Source organism: Semicossyphus pulcher, unplaced genomic scaffold (genome assembly GCF_022749685.1).
Source record: "Semicossyphus pulcher isolate SPU_LCO1_2020_fin unplaced genomic scaffold, fSemPul1.0.p SCAF_27, whole genome shotgun sequence".
Lineage (NCBI taxonomy): Eukaryota > Metazoa > Chordata > Actinopteri > Labriformes > Labridae > Semicossyphus > Semicossyphus pulcher.
Window position 1 is genome coordinate 2,334,205 of NW_027211701.1, and position 22,832 is coordinate 2,357,036.

Genomic DNA, 22,832 nt, shown 5'->3' on the forward strand with positions numbered 1-22,832 from the left:
GAAGCAAGGATGCTCTCAAAGCTGAAGTCCATCCTGAGTAATCCCACATGGCCACTTCATGTTCTGGAGCTGATTCAGCAGAGCACGTTCAGTCACAGGCTGATTCCACCGAGATGCAGGACTGAACGATACAGGAAGTCCTTTCTGTTAGTGGCGTCAGACTGTTTAAACTATATAAAACAACAACTGTACTAACTTTAGTAGCATAAGCTTATATTACACATTTGTAAATACATTTATGCAATGTAGTTCTGTGTCTTGACTGTGATTTCAGCTGCTGTGACAGTGTAATTCCCTGTAAAGGATTAACAAAGTATCTATCTATCTAGTTTGTTTTTATGACCGTGTTTCTTTTTTATATAAAATCTCCAGATGTTTTTTGTTTCTTTTAGAACAAATGAGACAAGAGAAAGATGTAATTAAGTATGAACTGCAGAGAAATCAGATATTATCCTGTGTCCCTCTGAGTTTATTCATTCATGTCCTGACTGGACTGTCCTGGACTCTGGTTGTAGGTTACACTGATTTAATGTCATGTTCATGTTTCTAGACTTTGACTGTGAAGTTATTGGAGTGTGACAGCGTCCTCAGATTGTTGAAGAAGAACTTATGAAAAATGATCAGCAGCAGTTTCTCTCTTTGTGTTTCCTCTACAGGTGAAGGTAGAACGTGGATCTGAAGTCACCTGGTGAGTATTTTCTTTCTCCTGCCACATGTTAAACTGGAAGATTTTGCATGTCCTCACTTTGAACAGAAGTGAACTATAAATGAATCCATATGAGCTCTCTAGTGGACAAAAAGTACAGCTGTATAAAAAGGAATATATTCTTCTCCATTTATCCACAGTGGAAATCTTTGAATCATTTCTTCCTTTGGTGCCATCTGGTGGTAGAATCAGGAATGACACTGTGGTAGAGAGCAATGTGTGTCTCTGTGATGTAAAGCTGGTTGTAATGAATGAGCATGTTGTTGTGTTTGTGTGAAGGTGGGGGCTCTGCTATGAGTCAGTGTGAGGACAGAGAGGAGGGAGCCCCTCCCTCTAAAACCACTCTGTGTGGGGAACATGACAGCCAGACCAAAGCTCAGAGGTGAGATGAGGATCTCTAACTGTCCATGACTCTTCTCCATGTCAGAGCTCAGCACTCAAATCACTCCACCATCATTATTCACACTCACAGCTCTGTGTGTGTTGTGTTGAAGGCCAGAGCAGCAGCTCAGACCGGACTCTGCTGGACCTGGACCTGGACCTGGACCTGGACCTGGACCTGGACCTGCACCTGGACCTGAGCCCAGCTGTGTGTCCTTCAAGAGTGACCGGTCTAAGGATCAAATTATTGTTTTCAAAGATGTAAATAACTCTGATTGTCAAAGGTAAGAATTTAAAACAGAACATGTTTCTGTTGTTCTGTATTAAAACCTTTAAAATCCAACATGTCAGCAGTGTTTTATGTCTGAACCTGAACATTTATCAGTGTTTGTGTTTCTATCAGGATCCAACAGCAGGAAACTATTTTACACATCAATAACTGTACTGAGCATGTACCTTCATGTGTGTCCTGTGTTTGTAGGAGGATCTAACAGGATCCACTTGATAGAATCTATCACATGTAACACTGTGTCTTTATATTATATACAGTATATTATATTATATTTGTTCCACAGAGTTCAGCAGCAGAGATCAGAGGTTCCCATTGCTCAGTCTGCCCAGCAGCATCAAACACAGCTGGACTCCATATTTATGGTGTGTAAATGAACAAACACAGCTACTACTGAGAATCAAAGTTGACTTCAAATGACATTTTTATGTTACTGAATTGTTTCCTGATTACACTGCAAACATCATCTCTGTCTGAATGATGTTCACAGTCAGTGTTTTATTGACTGAATGAAGCGTTACATTGCTGAGCAGCACAGAGTCAGAGGTCAGAGGTCGTGGTGGATGGTGGTCTCACACAGACTTTGGCAGCAGAGAGCAGAGTTCACAGACTGAGTCCAGTTTGTGTTTGAAACAACAGAAACACTTTGGTTCATGTTAATGACAGTTTGTGGTTTCAGCTTCATTCTAATAAACACATCGTGTCCAAAGTCACTGCAGATCTTTTCTGTGTGAAACCAGACCAGGATATTTCTCCAACATGAATCTCATTTTATATCAACTTCATTTCTAGGAGACAGGACCATCCACAGACTAAATACTGAACTACCATTGTGATCCAGTCTCCATGCTGCACTCTGCAGACCAGCAGGCTTTCTGTCTGTCACTGATGATCTGATGTTGACTTCTACAAGTCAAAGTTCACTTCTTGTTCTGTTCCAGCTGCTGGAGGAGAACATTGTCAGTTTCGTGAAGAACGAGCTGAAGGAGATCAAGAGGGGTCTGAGTCCAGATTACCCAGAATGCTTAGAGAGTCAGAGGGAGGATGAGGAGGTGTTGGACAGTGAGGAGGAAGAGCAGAGGAGGAGCAGCAGAGAGGCATTTGTGAAGATCACACTGCACTTCCTGAGGAGAATGAAGCAGGAGGAGCTGGCTGACTGTCTGCAGAGCAGTAAGAGGATTTTAACACATTTAACATGATGGAAAGAGGAAATGGAGGCAACATGGGAGAGGGTCACATTTAAAACTCTGCTGTTAATATGATGCACACATTTTATCAGATCTATGAACTGTGAGAAACTGTTCACACCTGATGTGCTGAAGAGATTTCAGAGAGGAGGGAAATAAACACCACCCTGATGTGTTTAAGTTTAAAATCATCAGATTGATTATAGCTTAAACCTATTGATCACATTTCTTGTTTGTTCTTTCAGGAACTTTTGCTGCAGTTTGTCAGCGTGAGCTCAAGTCTAACCTGAAGGAGAAGTTCCAGTGTGTGTTTGAGGGGATCGCTAAAGCAGGAAACCCAACCCTTCTGAATCAGATCTACACAGAGCTCTACATCACAGAGGGAGGGACTGGAGAGGTCAATGATGAACATGAGGTCAGACAGATTGAATCAGCATCCAGGAAACCACACAGACCAGAAACAACCATCAGACAAGAAGACATCTTTAAAGCCTCACCTGGAAGAGATGGACCAATCAGAACAGTGATGACAAAGGGAGTGGCTGGCATTGGGAAAACTGTCTTAACACAGAAGTTCACTCTGGACTGGGCTGAAGACAAAGCCAACCAGGACATACAGTTCACATTTCCATTCACCTTCAGAGAGCTGAATGTGCTGAAAGAGAAGAAGTTCAGCTTGGTGGAACTTGTTCATCACTTCTTCACTGAAACCAAAGAAGCAGGAATCTGCAGGTTTGAAGAGTTCCAGGTTGTGTTCATCTTTGACGGTCTGGATGAGTGTCGACTTCCTCTGGACTTCCACAACAATGAGATCCTGACTGATGTTACAGAGTCCAGCTCAGTGGATGTGCTGCTGACAAACCTCATCAGAAAGAACCTGCTTCCCTCTGCTCGCCTCTGGATAACCACACGACCTGCAGCAGCCAATCAGATCCCTCCTGAGTGCGTTGACGTGGTGACAGAGGTCAGAGGGTTCACTGACCCACAGAAGGAGGAATACTTCAGGAAGAGATTCAAAGATAAGAAGCAGGCCAGCAGAATCATCTCACTAATCAAGACATCACAAAGCCTCCACATCATGTGCCACATCCCAGTCTTCAGCTGGATCACTGCGACAGTTCTGGAGGATGTGTTGAAGACCAGAGGGCGAGGAGAGCTGCCCAAGACCCTCACTGAGATGTACATCCACTTCCTGGTGGTTCAGTCCAAACTGAAGAACATCAAGTATGATGGAGGAGCTGAGACAGATCAACACTGGAGTCCAGAGAGCAGGAAGATGATTGAGTATCTGGGAAAACTGGCTTTTGAGCAGCTGCAGAAAGGAAACCTGATCTTCTATGAGTCAGACCTGACAGAGTGTGGCATCGATATCAGAGCAGCCTCAGTGTACTCAGGAGTGTTCACACAGGTCTTTAAAGAGGAGAGAGGACTGTACCAGGACAAGGTGTTCTGCTTCGTCCATCTGAGTGTTCAGGAGTTTCTGGCTGCTCTTCATGTCCATCTGACATTCATCAACTCTGGTGTCAACCTGATGTCAGAAGAACAAACAATTCATCATGTATCTGCAAAGACACACTTCTACCAGAGTGCTGTGGATAAGGCCTTACAGAGTCCAAATGGACACCTGGACTTGTTCCTCCGCTTCCTCCTGGGTCTTTCACTGCAGACCAATCAGACTCTCATGAGAGGTCTGCTGACACAGACAGGAAGTACCTCACAGACCAATCAAACAACAGTCCAGTACATCAAAACAAAGATCAGTGAGAGTCTCTCTCCAGAGAAAAGCATCAATCTGTTCTACTGTCTGAATGAACTGAATGCTCGTTCTCTAGTGGAGCAGATCCAACAGTCCCTGAGATCAGAAAGTCTCTCCACAGATAAACTGTCTCCTGCTCAGTGGTCAGCTCTGGTCTTCATCTTACTGTCATCAGAAAAAGATCTGGACGTGTTTGACCTGAAGAAATATTCTGCTTCAGAGGAGGCTCTTCTGAGGCTGCTGCCAGTGGTCAAGGCCTCCAAGAAATCTCTGTAGGTACACGCCTAACTATACAAGTTTGAAGAAGCTTTTCTTTATTCAGAAAAAAACTAAACATTGTTTGTGATTGCTCTCTGTTGATTCTTCTTCAGGCTGAGAGGCTGTAATCTGTCAGAGAGAAGCTGTGCAGCTCTGTCCTCAGTCCTTAGCTCCCAGTCCTCTAGTCTGAGAGAGCTGGACCTGAGTAACAACAACCTGCAGGATTCAGTAGTGAAGCTGCTGTCTGCTGGACTGCAGAGTGAACGTTGTACACTGGAAAATCTCAGGTCTGTATGAGGCTGATTGTAAAGTTTCACTCTGTTTGAGACAGTTTCCTTAAGTAATTGTTAGTGACATGGAAACGGAAAGCTCCTCATGGTTCCACTATTATTTAGGTCATCAATTAAAATATGTCAGTAAAGTTGCTGAATTCAGTCATTAATCACTAATTCTTCTTCAGGCTGAGTGGCTGTAATCTGTCAGAGAGAAGCTGTGAAGCTCTGTCCTCAGTCCTTAGCGCCCAGTCCTCTAGTCTGAGAGAGCTGGACCTGAGTAACAACGACCTGCAGGATTCAGGAGTGAAGCTGCTGTCTGCTGGACTGCAGAGTGAACATTGTACACTGGAAACTCTCAGGTCAGTATGAGGCTGAGCGATCGACAGTCGATATATTTTTCTTTCAATCCCTCTTCAGATTATATGTTTAAAAATGGTCCAAAATCAGAAAGATGTTTTTTTAATGACATGATTTTATTTCCAGTCTGTCAGGCTGTCTGATCACAGAGGAAGGCTGTGTGTCTCTGGCCTCAGCCCTGAGCTCCAACCCCTCCCATCTGAGAGAGCTTGACCTGAACTACAATCATTCAGGAGAACAAGGAGTGAAGCTGCTGTCTGTTGGAGTGGAGGATCCACACTGGAGACTTGATACGCTCAGGTAGAGTTCAGACACTGCATGCCTCTTATAAAAAATTAAAAAAAAATAAAAAAATAAAAAAATATACATATATATATGTATATATATGTATATGTATATCCTTCTTGTCAGTGTTGTGCGTGTCTGATATACTTTTGCTAGTTAGACGGCGCACAATCTGGGGGTAAACCGAGGCACAAGGTGCAACGATGTTGGCTTAAGTCCCTGGATTATTCATAAGCGTGTTTTCGGCATTACATGAACCAAACCAATCAGAATGTCAGCTCTCATTCCCTTTAAGAGCCCGGTGTGTCTGCAGGCAGGCGGGTTGCTATTTACACGGCAGATTTCAGTCATTCTTCTTATATAAACCAGACCCCGACCGGCATATTCAACTTATTTCTTTCCATTGTGTCCTTGAACATGCAGAACACACACAGTTCCCTGTACGATACATGTCGAATCACGGATTGATGTTAAAGCCACTGAAGCGATCCCACCACACAACAGAAACGAAATTGAAAAGAGTCATGCTGTGTACATTTACGCACGAGGCACAGCATTAATGACTTAAGTCTCCAGACAGACAGGAACTTATGTTTATTAAAGTTCTGTGTGCTGACCATCAAAGAAAGGTCGGCTTTAAATGTTTATTTAGTTATTGTTGCTGCTGGATCACATGGCTGTATTCTGTCCGTGTGCAATGGAGACTGGACAGTGTATTAATATCTGTTGGCACGATTGTTGGTGCAACAGGGAGTTATGTTTGAGTATGGTAAGTAATTTACCTCTTAGTTCCGTGTGTGTGAGTGTGTGTCTGTTTCTGCTGTGTTATAGAATGCGTGCATCTGTCACGAGTCGGAACCAAAAACAAACCCAAATGCACGACTCAGAGACTGGAGTTCAAAAAAAAAAGTTTCTTTACTGAAACAACAGAGTTACAAGGAAAATATCCAGGCAGGCAAACCAAGTATGAGGGATCAGGCTGAGGCAGAGTCGGGAAACAGGCAGGGTCGAAAACAGGATCAAAAACAGGTAATCAGGCAGGATACAAAAACGCTGGAAGGTATAGGTAGGAGACACTATGACAATCTAGCAGAGGGTGAGTGGGGAAGCACATGTTAAAGGTCCCATATTATGCAAAAAATGAGAAAAGTCTATCCTCTCCTCTCTTACTTGCTCCACTTTTCAGAAAATGTGTGCTGAAACAGCCCTTTTGCTGCTTTTCCCTACATGACGTCATAAAGGGCAATAACACCTCCTCCAGGTTGGTGACCCCGCCCAAGATAAATGTTTGGTCTGCCCCCCTGAACTTCCTCACGGGCGCTATTTTTTTCCTCTCGCAAACGCTGCTCCGGTAAAATAAACATGGCGAAGGTACGGGCAAAGCGCGGCAGTAGCTCTGTTGTTGGCTGCACAAACGAGCACAGGAGTCTATTTTTACCTCCTTCGTCTGAGGTCATGTTGCTTTACTGTACAGGCCTACCGAGCGTGAAAGCCTGTTGAATGTGGTTTTAGCATAGCAGCTAACGTAAGTCACTGTTTGTAAAATGGTTTCCTTATACTACGTTAAAACCTGTTACCACTCTAAGGCCCGCGGGCGGGCCGTCATCGCGATTACTACAACATTTGCCCTGCAGCTACGATGATAACTTTATGTTGCCACTCATGTGTCACATCATTGGAAAGCTACGATCAAGCTCAAGATTCAATTGATATTAACCATTAAAAGATAAAATCACCACAGCGGGTGCAATCAACGGCAACAGAACATAAACAAACATTTACAAAATGAACGTAAATCACAGATGAAGGCTCGCTGTATTCCACTAATGCTTATTATTTTGATAAATTCACTCCTGGTACATTGCTAAAGGTCCAGATGATATAATCCAGTAAAGTATTTAGTCCAAAAGCATTATTCCATCAATAAGTTTCCATGGATCGCCGTTCGTTGTTACTAATCGGCTGTCAGAAATGCCGCATTTCCCCATGTATTTACTATAACAACTTCATATTCCCTTTGAAGTGCCGCTCCATTCCACTATCAAAGTGGAGGCGAGCTTCTTAGCTTTCTATAGAGTTCTCATTCGAACCAATAGGAGCTTCCATTACTGATTCTCAGCCTACAATAGCCAACCAGAGTCGGTGTTGAAGGAAGGTGCCTGTCCCTCTTTGACTGAAGGCAGAGCCGGCCAATAGCAACCGGATTAGCGCATGGTATCGGAGTGGGAGGGGCGTGGACAGGCAAAGCTCATTATCATTTAAAGCTACAGACACAGAAACAGCTTATTCTCAGTAGAGCTCAGTAGAGGGAGTTACAGGCTGGCTGAAGGCCAGGAACAAACTGGGTTTTTAGGCAACAGACTTCAAATTGACTGTTCTGGGACCTCTGAGACCTATGTGAACTTGCTGAAAAGGAGTATAATATGGGACCTTTAAATAGTGTGGGGAGTGATTAGGGAATGTGGAGCAGGTGAGGTGAAACTACAGGTGCAGTGATTTGTCTAGATGCGGTGGGAGTGGTTAGGAGGTGGAACTGGAGAGGAGGCGGGGTGAGTGAACTATGGGTGAGGGGAGCTGAGATGTGGGGATGACCGGGTCTGAAATGACAGGAGAATTAGTAAACAAAATATTGCAGGCAACCAGAATGAATATTGCAGGTGTATAACTAAAACCATTACAGCGTCTGAATGAGCGCGCATAAACAATCAATCAATCAATCAAACTTTATTTATATAGCACTTTTCATACATTAAAAACGCAACACAAAGTGCTTCACAAAAAATAAAAACATGCAACAGAAATGCAACACGTAATAAAAACCCGTCCCCTCCCCCCAAACACACACGCAGACCCATGCATCCATCGCACACACGCACACACACACACACACACACGCCCACCCACGCCACAGTAAATGTCCACGTAATCACATGGCAGGGCACCGAGGAACCATGAGAGGGAAAAGAGCCGCCTATGGGGAGCTCCCTCCACACTGAGAGGGATCACAGCCCACGGCCACTGGGAGCGACGCCACCACAGAGACCCCCGACCCGGACAGACCGGGGTGGACTCCGCACACGGTGCAGAGCCCCCCAGTCCTCCAGGCCCGAGGGGTCTCCAGGACGACCCCCCGACGGGCAGACCAGACACACCTCCCAGTGTGGAGGCCCCCCATGAGGAAGCACTGGAGCTAAAAACTAAAAAACTCAGCTAAAAGACAATAAAGTAAAAGGACCTAAAAGCTAAACGACAATAGAATAAAAGGACCTAAAAGCTAACAGACAATAGGATAGGATAAAAACAGGCCTGACTTAAAAGGGCAAAAGAAGTCAGTTAAAGGCCAAACTAAATAGGTGGGTCTTGAGCCTCCTTTTAAAAACATCAACAGTCTCTGCAGTCCTGATGCCCTCTGGCAGGCTATTCCAAAGCTACGGCCCATAATGGCTAAATGCAGCCTCCCCGTGGGTTTTAGTTCTAACTTTTGGAATGATTAAAAGGCCGGTGCCAGAGGACCTCAGGATCCGCGAGGGTTGATATGATAAAAGCAGGTCAGATAAATAAGACATAAGACATTTAAAAACATATAATAAAAGCACCTTAAAATCGATCCTGAAACACACGGGGAGCCAATGCAGCGATTCTAAAACCGGTGTAATGTGCTCCCGCCCTCTGGTCCTCGTCAGCACACGTGCGGCTGAGTTCTGGAGTAATTGTAAATTATAGATAGTCTTTTTGGGAAGACCAGAGAGCAGGGCATTACAACAGTCTAAACGACAAGAGATAAAAGCATGCATCAGCACCTCCGTGTTAGCCTGAGAGAGAAACGGGCGGACTCTGGCAATGTTCTTAAGATGATAAAAACCTATCTTTGTTAGATTTTTGATGTGAGGGATAAAACTGAGCTCTGAGTCAAAAATGACGCCCAGGTTCTTAACAGATCGCTAGGGTTTAAAATCTTGTAGTTTTGGTAAAAGTTTCTCTCTCTTGCCTTCAGGACCAATAACTAAAACTTTTGTCCTGGTTGAGCTGTAGGAAGTTCTCTGCCATCCATGACTTGATATCTAGAATACAGTTTAAAAGGGTGTCGATAGGCCCTGTGTCATCAGGAGACACAGCAATGTAGAGCTGTGTATCATCAGCATAACTGTGGAAGCTGATGCCTTGCCTCCTGATGACGTCCCCAAGGGGAAGCATGTAGAGATTAAAAAGTATTGGACCTAAAATTGACCCTTGGGGCACACCACACTTGATTTCATGTGTTCTGGAGGAACATGTATCCATACTTACAAAGAAACATCGGTCTGTGAGATAGGAATAAAACCAGTTAAACACAGTACCAGAGAGGCACACCAGGTTTCTAAGTCTGTTTAATAAAATGTGGTGATCTACTGTATCAAAAGCAGCACTTAGATCCAGTAGCACCACGGCTGTGAGTCTTTGAGAATCTGCGTTACACCTGATATCATTTAAAATCTTTAAAAGGGCTGTCTCGGTAGTGTGGTTAATCCTAAAACCAGATTGATGCTTCTCTAAAATATTGTTTCTATTTAAAAACTCATTTATTTGGTTAAAAAACAGTTCTTCTTACTTAAAAACGGTAAGTTGGATACAGGTCGGTAATTATTAAAACTGCTCGGGTCTAAATTGCTCTTCTTCAGAAGGGGCCTCACCACTGCCATTTTGAAGGCAGCGGGGAAGACACCCGTCTGAAGAGAGCAATTCACTATATTTAAAATCTGTTCCTCGAAGAATCCATAAAATGTCTTTAAAAGTGATGTGGGAATTGGATCTAAAAGGCAGGTTGTTGGGTTTACCTGGGAGAAAACTCGACCAAGTGTCCTTGCATCAACCAGGACAAAACTCTCCAGTGTTTCCTCGGATAATAGCGACTGTCCAGGTGTGATAAAAGTTACATTCTGATGTGCTAAAAGACTGGATCTGATGTCGTCGATTTTACTTCTGAAGTGGTCTGCAAAGTCCTCGCAGAGGGCGTCTGTTGGTGACTCTGAGGATTTTTTAAAATTGGTGTTGGTTAAAAGATCGAAGGTGGAGAAAAGAAATTTGGGGTTATTTTTGTTGTCTGTGATGAGTTTTGAGAAATAGGATATTTTTGACTGTTTGACTGTTTTATTGTACGATTTGAGATGTTCACGAAATATCTGATAATAGACTGTGAGTTTATTTTTTCTCCACCTTCTCTCCGCACTCCTGCATTGTCTTTTTGATTTTTGAATTTCCTCATTTCACCACGGGGGTAAAGGTTTTGTTTTTATTGTATTTGTTAAAAGTGGAGCCACAGAGTCCAGAGCTAATTTCAATTTCCTGTTAAAATTGTCAGCAATAAAATCACAGGGTGCAGGTAAGATTTCAGCAGGAGTGCTCTGTAATCTCGATAAAATTTGCAGCCACCTCAGAAGTTAGGTAGCGTTTCCTCACTGTTCTCACCGGGGCCTCCTGGTGGTAAAATGGAGAGCTTTGTGTCGGTCTCAGTAGTTTTTGGCCTGTGCGCGGCTGGAGCAGGAATCTCCCTGATGTGAGGCAGGTGTGTGTGGAGGCAGCGGTGGGCTTGTCCACGTCGTCCTGCACTTCTCAGCAGATCAGTAACAAACCAAAAGCAGTATCATGATTTAAGGAGATGAGGGAAACAAAAGCTTGCAGTCTGTCCCTTATGTTTTTTCACTGTATTTGCAAACACACTGCTTTTTCCAGTGTCAAAGCGCTGCTGTGCTTCCACGTTTGAGTGACAAGCAGAGACTCGTGTAGTGAACTCTCCGATGTATGTCCATAATGCGCCCTCTCAATAGCAAATACAGATTGTGCCACAGACTTTTGACTTTAGACCAGATTTTTGTTGGTCTAAGGCGCAGTCGCTTTCTGCGTCCTCAAGATAACACCTGTTTGCCTGACCACACCTCATTTAAGAAACCAACGCACCCATGGGCGCTAGCGGTGGCGCAAGATCACAACGTGGGTGCTGGGCATGAAAATGATGACTGCGCCGAGTGGAAGATAGCTATGACACTTGCGCTGCACACTTTGGCTATTTGCGCTGGGTTGACGATAGGGCCCTTAATCTTAGTCTTAGTCCATCCATCCATTATCTTCTGCTTATCCAGGGCTGGGTCATTGTGGCAGCAGGCTAAGCAAGTTAACCCAGACGTCCCTCTCCCCAACAATGTTTTCCAGTTCCTCCTGGGGGTTTCCGAGGCGTTCCCAGCCCAGACGGGATATATGATCCCTCCAGCGAGCTCTGGGTCTGCCCCGGGGTCTCCTCCCAGTTGGAAGTGCATGGAAAACCTCCAAAGGGAGGCGCCCAGGAGACATCCTAACCAAATGCCCACCCCAACTGGCTCCTTTCAATGCGAAGGAGAAGCGGCTCTACTTGGAGGTCCCTCCGGATCTCCGAGCTCCTTACCCTCAGTGGTGACCCCAGAATTTTTTCATAGGGGTTGCCGGAGATGGCCACAGAAAATCTTGGGGGGGCACACCAAAACCAAAAATTTACACACGTTAGGTAAAAAAAAGCACCATCTCACCACAGCTGGCATTTTCTTTTCACACAAACTATAATGAAGAGTACGTATGATTGAAATTAATAGTAAATAATATTGTACGATATTGTTCAGATTATTCAGGGCTTCATTCATCCTTACCTTCGTTCTGGGAAAAGTAGACAGCCAGGGGGGTCTGGGGGCATGCTCCCCCAGAGAAAAAATTGTAAAAGCGAAAATTTATTGGCTTCTGGCTCATTTTAATGGCACTCTTCTATCATATACACTGATGTTTATCATTGCATATTTTTGTGATTTTGCTAACCCATTTCTAAACAATGAGGGAATAATTTCAAAGGAGAATTAGGACTCTTGTGTGTTTTAGCACCCAGTCTGTAAACAGCTGTTAGGTTTAGGAAACACATAATGACAATACCACAAACAAGAGCCAAAACGGACAGAAACAACATTAGTTTGCAAAAGCCATTCAGCGTTCAGATTTCCTTACTCCCTCGAATGCATCAGAAGTGATCAATCCGACCTCCGTTCAACAAACGAGCATAAAAGTTGTTTCGTCTCCTCTTGAGGACAGACCTGACAAAGCTTCATTTTTTCTTTTTACAAATCTGCATCATGATGTTGAAATTTCGGCAAAGGTAAGACCCGTTAATTACAAGACTTTAAAAAACATCATAGGCTAAAGCCCCGGATGTTTGCCTCTAATGACACCACTGGCCACAGGGGTGGCCAATGAGATTTCAGGGTTGGAAGCAGCCACCCTAGGCTACCCCCTAAAATCGCCATTGCTTGCCCTATCTCAAAGGCTGAGCCCAGACACCCTCTGAAGGAAACTCATTTTCGGCTGCTTGTATCTGCGATAAAATCATTCTTTCGGTCACTACCCAAAGCTCGGGACCATAGATGAGGGTTGGAACGTAGATTGACTGGTAAATCAAAAGCTTTGCCTTCAGGCTCAGCTCCCTCTTCACAATGATGGTCTGGTCCGGTACAACGCCCGCATTACTACTGATGCTGCACCGATCCGCCTGTCAATCTCACAGTCCATTTTACCTTCACTCGTGAACAAGACCCCGAGATACTTAAACTCCTTCACTTGAAGCAGAGAGGGAGCAATCCACCGTTTTCCGGCAGAGAACCATGGCCTCAGACTTCGAGGTGCTTATTTGCAGCCAACAGGACAACATCATCTGCAAAAAGCAGAGAGGAAATTTTTAGGTCCTTAAACTGAAAACCCTCCTCCCCCCAGCTGCGCCTGTAGATCCTGTCCGTGAAAATCACAAACAGAATCAATGACAAGGGACAACCCTGGCGGAGGCCAACGCGCACAGGGAATGTGTTTGACTTTGTGCTGAGGATGCGGACACAGCTCTTACTTTTGTTATACAGAGACCCGATGGCTCGTACCAAAGTCCCTGGTACCCCATACGCCCTGATACCCCCCACAGGACATGATCATAGGCCTTCTCTAAGTCTACAAAGCACATGTAGACTGGATGACCAAACTCCCATGCCCCCCCAAGCAGCCCTGCCAGGGTAAAGAGCTAGTCCACTGTTCCATGGCCAGGTCGGAATCTGCATTGTTCCTCCTGTATCTGAGGTTCGACGATCGGCCGGAGTCTCCTTTCCAACACCCTGGAATAAATTTTACCCGGGAGGCTGAGAAGTGTTACCCCGATAATTGGGACACACCCTCCGGTCCCCTTTTTTAAAAATAGGAACCACCAGCCCGGTCGACTTTTTGTTTGTTTGTCTTTAAATGATCATGAATTACTGTGTTCAGATGCAGCCTTTGAGAAATAAACTATGAAAGCAAACATTTATTCTGGACATGAAAGATCGTTCTTGACGATGGAAATAAAAAGGTTTTTTAAACTTTGGGATCTGGTTTTAAGATTATATTATCCAACATTCATGTTCTTCTGGTTTCTCTTAGTTTATGTATGTAGGGCTTTATTAAGTCACACTTTATTATCTATATTATCTGTGAAACACCTTTTCTTTAAATCATAAGATACTGTTACCGAGATTGTTTTACTGTACATTTAAATCAAGAGAGAAATGTTGCTCATTGAGGAACACAAAGGCTCTTACTTCCTGAAGCTCAGCTACAGGACTGCTTTAACCGCACAGACGAGACTCTATTTAAAGATGAGGACATTGAGACTGACACATGAACTGTTCTGTTTTATATAAAAAGCTGTGTAGACAATGTCACCATCAAAAACTCAATTGTCTAGTTTTTGAAACAAAAAGCCATGGATGACCGAAGGAGTCCGACTCCTGCTTAAGGCTCTCCGGCTTTCAGGTCTGGCAATACAGAACAGTTGACAACTATTAAAGAGCCACTTTAAAAACTAGTACAATGCAAGGCGCACGTCAACTCACCAATCAAAAAAATAATACCAATCCGACCAGCAGCAGCAGTGCCTCACAGGCAGAAGGCTGGTCTGCTTCAATAACAACATCTGATTTTGGATAAAGGACTTCCTCACAGACCGGCTGCTGGCAGTCAGGATGGGCACAGGGACCCCACAAGGCTGTGTGCTGAGCCCCTTCCTATACTCTCTGGATACTTAACACTCTGCACCAAAATAACTGATTATTGACTTCAGGAGGAAGCAGGACGACCACCTACCACTGCACATAAATGGTGAGACAGTCGAGAGAGTTTCCAGTTCAGGTTCCTGGGCACCCACATCTCACACGATCTCACATGGTCTACCAACAAACACTCTCTGGTTAAAAAGGCACAAAAGCGGCTCTACTTCCTGAGAACACTCAAGAAGGTCAACCTGTCACAAGAAGCTCATCAACACAGCCCCGAAAATCACAAACCCCTGGATGACATCTACACCTCACCCTGCCCACCCTGCCCATCACCTGTCTGACCCCCTGCCCTCAAGGAAGAGCTGCAGATCAATCAAAGCACGCACCAACAGACTCATGAACAGTTTTTACCCCAAAGCCATCACCACACTGAACACAGCACTAAAGGCATCATAGACAAACCATTGTACAACACTGTGACTAAAGGCTTGACATTAACTTTTTTGCTCACCAGCTACTGTGGCTAGTGGTTTTCCTTCCACTCAACATTTTCACTAGCCACAATTTTTTTGTCTTCACCTTGTCACAGCCATACATCCTAAAGTCAGCGCAACTACATTATTTTCTTCGTTGGATCATTATCAGCCAATCTCGATCTGACCTTTTGGTCTTTTCTTTTTCTTTTGACTCCTCTTCATTTTCTGTTTCATCAAGTTTTCTTTTCTGTGTTGTCTCCTCTGCGGGCTTTGTTACACCTGTTATGTGCAGTCACATTATGTGTGCTTCTTGTGTGGTCACTGGCGAGCAAACGCAAGGCAATGCTGTGTGCAGGTAGTGCTCATGTCCCACTCCATGTGCAAATTAATACGGAGCCTCACTCACTTTAAAAAGACTTGAAAAAACATCATATAATACAAAAAACTGTGATGCAGTAGGCGCACTAAGGGAGGGAAGAGGGAACCCAGCAAACATTTCCTCAACCTGTGTCACTGCGAACAAGTCCAGCAGATGTCGAGTCACAACGTGGCTATATTTGTAGACATGAAAACATAATCTTAGGGGAATGTTGATTTAGAGGAAAACTTGTTTGACAATGATGTAACTTGGTGTAATACTGTTTAATAAAACCTACGATTTAACTACTCTTTAACTTCATGAATGCGAATGGTAGAGTTTACACATGAAATTTGTTATTGAAAAGTGTTATTATTCTAAACACAATTTGCTATCATGTATATGGCCAATATAGGGGCTAAAATGAACCCAGTGAGCACCAACTGGGATTTCAACATTGAAATTTGGTTGTAAACAGAGTGAAATCCAACAGCTAAGATCTAATTTCACCCTGTTTTCAACTGGCTAAGACATCAACGTGTCAGAAAGACATTTTTGTGTTATAATTTTGTTAATTAGTTCATTTTATCTATGAAACAGTGACGAAAGTGATGATTGTAGCAGCATTTCTTCAAAATCATGTTGCAACGGCTGGTGAAATCCAGTCTACACAAAGACATAATTTCATCGAATTTTACTTTTCGTACAAAAATCTAAAACACGGCGCATTGTAGGCTGTGTGATGTTAACAAGAAGGTTCAGAGACATCGTAAAAGGAGCAGTTTTGAACATTCTCCACAGAAGAAGAAAAAAGAAGACTGTGCATGTCCAGCTGCTTGGGCTGTGCAGCTCTGACTGTGAGGGCAGATCAACCTCTGGATGCTGACGTAGTTCATTAATACCTGATGGACGCACAAAATAGTATTTGGTACCTCAGTTGATTAAGTGCTTGGCTTGAGTGGAGTCATCGTGTGATCAAATCCAGGTTGACCCATTCAGCAAAAAATAATATTGTTGGTCGTCGGTAATAAAACCGACGTCAGAAAAAACTTTCATATCAGCCCCTCTACTAGATGTCATATCAACCTCCGTGACCAACACTGATGAGGCATCAAATAGACGTCAGAATGTTTGCTGGTAGGGAGCGGGTGAGTATGGACTGAAGTGTTGACGTGAAACTTTGTTTGATCACGAACCCTGACGCTCCTCTCTGTGTTTAGCAGTGAAGTATATAAAGTACACAGCATATAGACATATGCCAGCATCATATTATTATAAACTCTGATAAAATTTTCGTAGATCACACTCTGGATCATCTCTCTCTCACCCACGCTGTCTCTCCCTCTTGTCGGTTCGGGTCGGATCAGCTGCTACATCACACTCTGATTTAAAGCATAAATTACACGATAAAAACTGTTTAAACTTGTCTGTGAACATTAATCTTATGTGTGTTGATCACATTGTCTTCTTCTTCTTCTCCTTCACCATGTCTTTCCTTTCAGATAAATTGACAGACTGATGCAGACAGTTGACACAGATGAGTTTCAGCCTGTTTCTCTGTCACAGTGACAAACTGAGGAACACTGCTTCATGTTGAACAGCAGTTAGGACTCATGTTGGATAGAAAATCATTCTGACTGTGTTTCTTCCTCCAGGGTGGTCCATGGTGGAGAGCTGAGGTTAAAGCCTGGTCTGAAGGAGTGTAAGTGTGGAATCAGTTTGACTCATGATGACCAAACAGCAGACTGTCAGTTAACAAAGAATAAACCCTTCAGGTGTGTCTGATGATAAACTGCTGCTGTGTTGTGTCTTTTTCTCTCCATCAGATTTCTGTGAACTCACTCTGGACTCAAACACGGCAAACAGAGAGCTCAAACTGTCTGACAACAACAGGAAGGTGACATATGTGAGAGAGGATCAGTCATATCCTGATCATCCAGACAGATTTAAATACTGGCCTCAGCTGCTGTGTAGTAATGGTCTGACTGGTCGCTGTTACTGGGAGGTCGAGTGGAGAGGAAAAGTTTATATATCAGTGAGTTACAGAGGAGTCAGAAGGAAAGGAGGCAGTCTTGACTTTGTGTTTGGATGGAATGATCAGTCCTGGAGTCTGAGCTGCTCTGATGGTGGTTACTCTGTCTGTCACAATAACAAAAGCACAGCCCTCCCTCCCTCCTCCTCCTCTGTCTCTCACAGAGTAGCAGTGTATGTGGACTGTCCTGCTGGCACTCTGTCCTTCTACAGAGTCTCCTCTGACAAACTGATCCACCTCCACACCTTCAACACCACATTCACTGAACCTCTTTATCCTGGGTTTACAGTGATGTCCAGGGTAAATGGTTCCTCAGTGTGTCTGTGTTCTCTGCAGGAGGGAGAGTCTCCTTTCAGTCCTGGGGTCTAAATGTTGCTGGACGAGGCTTCACTTTGGTTCATATTTGGCTGATTGTGTTTTTAATGTCACAAACGTTTTCCACTGAACAATCCTGACACAAAGAGGAAGTGAACTACTAAAATTAAAGCTCACCACACCTCCAGAGATTTACACATTTTTTACCCTATTTACAGCATTCATAAAAGTGTATTTACAAGATGTGGTTTTGTTTTTTTTGTGATTTAATTCGAATTTAAGAATTGCAGCAAATTACTTGGAAGTTTTTGTAGGAGAAAAATTGTGCTGCTGGTGGTTCTGGTGAGTTTTAAGGCCTAATTTGTTGTCCTCTGTGTTGTATCTGTATGTTTTATGTAGGTTATGGATGTACTTGCAGGTAGTATGGTAATATGTATTGCAAATCTTTCCCGTCCTTGTCTTTGAAAATTTTGCTTTATAAGAATTGCAATGTAGTAAAGCCTGTGAGTAGGTAGTTTAATAATTTAAGGACCATTAACCAGACTTGACCTTATGCCATAATCAAAGTACCAGTAACCAGACTGAGGATTTTTATGGTAGTGTACAGAAGAATTTTCTCCTGCTTGAGCGCTTTCTTCTGTATGAAATTATTCTATCGTAAAGCCTGCTCCATGGGTACATGGGTTGTATAATAGCTTTGGAGGAGTAACCAGTCTCTACCAACTGTGTTGCACAGAGCAATTCCCCTGTTTGGGATTTTCTGCTATGTGAGGTTATTATAGTGTAATGCCTGACCATAGCAGGAAGATAATAGGTAATAGGAGTAACCAGACTGCCGTTACTATTATCGTATTTCCTGTGTTGAAGCTGTGGGTTAGAGTCCCCAGTGGATTTCCAGAGTGTGGTATCTCTGAAGAGGCCTGATTGTCCAGGAATTTAAATTGTTGCTGAAATATCATAATATTTCCCTTCTGAATTCGCAATTCGCAAGACAATTTTTTGTGACCGGTTTTGTTCCTCTTTTTTTGTTCGTCTGCTTTCTTCTCATCGTTGTGTGTGTACCCTCGACTCATTGATCTTTGTTTTCTCAATGTGTCAGCACTTTGCCTTGGCTTATTGTTTTGTTTTGTGTGGAAATAGTAATGCTTGGAGTGAGTGAGTGATTTCTGCTTGGTATATCAGCAGTACCTCAGCACAACATTTTGTGGTGTTTTACTGTCTTCCGGTGTATTGTTCGTGTTGGCTGTACATTTGATATGTAACCATCTGAGAGTTGTAGTGCTTTCGCTGTGTTCCAAATGTTACTGTTTCTGAAATTGTTCAAAGCCAGAATAGAGATCCTGACAGGGGCAACCTAGCATGGGATATGTATGTTGGTAGCGATTGTGTAGCTGATGTGCCAGAGAGATTTTAGTGGACACAGAAAACCAAGAAGGTTTCCCATTAGTGAGATCAGTTGACAACGTCGTATTAGAAGGACTGAAGAAAGATTTTGTAAGTGAAAGAAAGGCATAGTAAGTTGCTAAAGAAGGTTTATTGGTTGAGGTATATGGCCTGGTTTGAGGAAAGTGAAGGAAGGAATTCAGCCAGCATTTTAGCCAGCTTGAAAGACACTCAAGACAAAAATTAACAAAAGGATATTGGTTCTGTAATTACTCTTGTGTTACAAATGTGCCTTCCCTGACACCCCCAAAAAATGTATGCCTATGTTGTTGTTGTTTTCTTTTGTTTCCCTTTGTTGAGGGTTTGTGATGCTCCTACGACGGCCGCGTAGCAGCCCCACATTCCCTTATTCCTCAGTTTGCTAATGTGGCATATCAAATGACACACGAGCAAAAGGGGGATGGTGGCTTAAATAAATGAGAAGCGTGTTTGCGCTTAATTTGAAAAAAAATAAATTAAATTAAGATTAGCAAAATTTTGTAGCTTTCCAAAACTTACTAAAAATGAAGGTGGCCATTCAAAAAGCCACCCTTCTCCTCAAGGATTTTTGGTTATTTTCTTAAAGAAAATGTTCTAATTATAAAAATGTTGTTCATGTTCTGTTTCAAACTGTCCTTTCGATTATTGATTTTCTTTTACTCATCTAAAGCCTGTGTGATTGTTAATGTTTTTTTTTTTTTTTTTCCTTTACCTTTTAACGGATTAAGTCTTTGCCCATTGGCTTGAGGACAATGAGAAACAACTGATAGAACTGAAATAACTGGATGTACACCTATGAACGTTTATTGAGTAGCAAATATCATCTCCTGACACTCCTTCCATAGCTTTCCCACCAAGATATTGCTGATGAAAACTGTCATTAACTCTTGCAAGTTGCAGTTTCCTCTCCTTAAGCTCTACAGTACAACAGCCACTGCTGACCAACAAGGAGGAGTATGTGAAGACTTAATGCAGTCTTCCACGCTTGGAATAGGGGAGACACTGGAGTCATCTACCAAACTTTTCCCAGAAAGACTTTAATTAGTTCCCCATAGTAATGGCTTTTCCCATCTCGGATTGTGTCACGGCATCTTTTCCATCATATACTTTTATGCCCAGTTGCATTCTTCCCCTGCAAGCAAGTGGAACTCTGCTGATGGAGGAACGTTAAATACTTTCTGTAATTTAAATTAATCAAGTCTGTTGTTTATTTTGATGAACCTGCCATGAACCTTCTGATCTTCATAATATATCATATATAAAATGTAAATGTATGTATGTAAAGAAATTTAATGTGTTGTATAATGTATAAAATATATAGATTTCTGTTAAATGTTATCACTTGATCTCTTATGATTGTAATGCTTTATTTGCAGTCATTTCCTGTTTATCAAAAATCGTTAAGAATGTCATCTCAGACTTAATTGGTGTGAGACTTGTCCATACATACACACACACAGTACAAAAAAACAGATAAGGAATGAACCAAAGCTTTCAGCAAAAAATATCTGGGTTTACTCTTTCCCTCTTAAGGAGCCTAACTAAAATTCCATGTGTTTTTTACACAAATGTACTTTTAACGGATGTAATGAAATATTAAAAAGGTTAAAAACTGTCCTCATAAACACATCGATTTCATAAACACACGTTCCCCACACAAAAGTCTTTACACACACACACACACACACACACACACACACACGCACGCACGCACGCACGCACGCACACACGCATGCACACATACACACACACGGTCCTCATAAACACATATACATATAGTATACAGACGTATAAATGGACATTTATTTTGAGGACTAGAAGTATTGATAAAATCGTCCTTGATAAATACCTGTTTTAATTGTGATCGAATCTGTGTCACAATTGCCTGAATGATGTCCATAAAAATATTGGCTTATATTGCACTTGAATGAACTACCTCATGTATTTAGAATACGCTAGTCCTGGATAAAATGATGCCACGCCTGCGAGCTAGTTCAGGCAGACAACTCGGGCTGCACTGATTTTAATAATTGATATACGTCACTTTCACATCACCTGACAAAACTTCCTCCCAATTGGCGGTCTATTTAAGCTGCAAGAGTTCCTGTCTCTCCCTCTGCTCTGTCATTGCATCGCTGCCCTGCACCAGTACTGTACTCTTACTTTCAGCCCCACCACCACCCCAGCATCCACCTGCAGGTTCCGAATAGGGGGATAAGATATTATCTCATCAGGTCATGAGGTCGGAGCCTCGACGCCTAACACAAGCTATGTTCTGCTGCTGCAATAAACATTTCAAACTATAACACCTGAGTTGTCTGACTGAAATATAATTTGATAACACAGTGGCTTGTTTTTATTTTACTTCAATGTATTATTTTTTTTTTTTTAAGATTATTTCTTTTGGCTTTTTGCCTTTATTCATAGGACAGCTGAAGAGAGACAGGAAATGTGGGGAGCAGAGAGTGGGGGATGACATGCACCAAATGGATCAGCAGACCGGGAGTCGAACCTGCGATCAGTACAATGAGGACTGTCTATACATGGGGCGCCTGGTCTACCAACCAACAAACCAGCGCCCCACTTTTATGTATATTAATGAACACAGAAACTATGTTAACTAAAATTGAATAAGAACCATTTTCTGTTATTTTTTATATTTGAAAGTGTACATATACTAAAAAAGTCAATCCTAGGTTGTAGTGTGTTTTTTGGTTGCTAATTAAAAGAGTATAGACCTACTTTAAACAGCCATTGTCGTTGAAGATGGCATTTATTTTGACAGGGCATTTTGTAACACAGTTAAGGCTAAAAGGTAGATCTAAAGTATATTTTATTTCATAATGCTTAGTTATTGTGTTTAATACGGAGGAATGAAAACCTAAAAAAAAGGAGTTCAGCTCACTGGCAATCCTGACAATAAGTGGCAATACATTTATGTATATGAGTGTTGTGTGCATGTGTTTCAGTGTTATTGTTTATTGTATTTTGTGATGCAAAATGGATAAAGAGACTTTAAACTTAAATGTCATACAAACTGCCTAAGAAAGGTCTTAAACTTTGTGAAGGGAGCCCTGTCTGTCTGTCTGTCTGTCTGTCTGTCTCACACACACACACACACACAGCAAAGTGGTTTGTAGGTGGGAGGTTTGGGAATTTTTAGTTAATACTGTAATTTATTTTGGGATTGGCATTTTATCAATAGCACTCATTAAGTTACAGTATGTAAAGGGGGATTGATTTTGTGTAGATAAAGTGAGACTGTGGATCTGCCGATCAGTGGGGATGTGTTTACCGGTGTGTGGGGGTAATTAGTGGCACCTGTGGGAAAGAGTTAAAGGGAGGAAAATTTCAGTCAGAAGGGGGTTCCTCTCCAGTGCCTAGGGCTGGAGAGGTCAGTCAGGGGGATGTCTCCGTGAGGAGCTCTTCATTAGATTGTTTGATGCATGCTGTAAAAAAAAAAAAAACCTGATCTCAGAATAAAACAATATAATCTGCTACAACGTGGTCCGGAGTTTCCGTCTGGAAAGTGTGACAACCATATAAATATATATGTAGCATAAGAAATAAATTAAATGAATTAACAGAATTACTTGTTAGGGTTGGTCTAGTGTTAGGACCACAGTAGCTGGAGACTGACAAGGAAAGCATTTTAAAAGGTGTTTAATTATTAGTG

The 22,832-nt window shown here is 42.6% G+C and overlaps 1 protein-coding gene across 1 annotated transcript; it reads left to right on the plus strand.

Moving 5' to 3' along the window:
- The first annotated feature begins 990 nt into the window (after positions 1-990).
- Positions 991-17,788, plus strand: LOC138604774 (protein NLRC3-like). The gene is made up of 9 exons (XM_069676764.1): positions 991-1,088; positions 1,201-1,371; positions 1,663-1,741; positions 2,318-2,546; positions 2,809-4,591; positions 5,038-5,211; positions 5,336-5,509; positions 17,043-17,089; positions 17,214-17,788. The coding sequence occupies exons 1-9, from the start codon at positions 1,000-1,002 to the stop codon at positions 17,786-17,788; spliced, it is 3,321 nt and encodes a 1,106-aa protein (XP_069532865.1). The 5' UTR covers positions 991-999.
- Positions 17,789-22,832: the final 5,044 nt, after the last annotated feature.

Bases quoted from the DNA above. Each gene is read 5' to 3' on its own strand.
- LOC138604774 (XM_069676764.1), top strand. From the start codon at position 1,000: ATGAGTCAGTGTGAGGACAGAGAGGAGGGAGCCCCTCCCTCTAAAACC. The intron at 1,742-2,317 runs GTGTGTAAATGA...GTTCTGTTCCAG, and splicing joins AGCTGGACTCCATATTTATG to CTGCTGGAGGAGAACATTGT. The intron at 2,547-2,808 runs GTAAGAGGATTT...TTGTTCTTTCAG, and splicing joins GGCTGACTGTCTGCAGAGCA to GAACTTTTGCTGCAGTTTGT.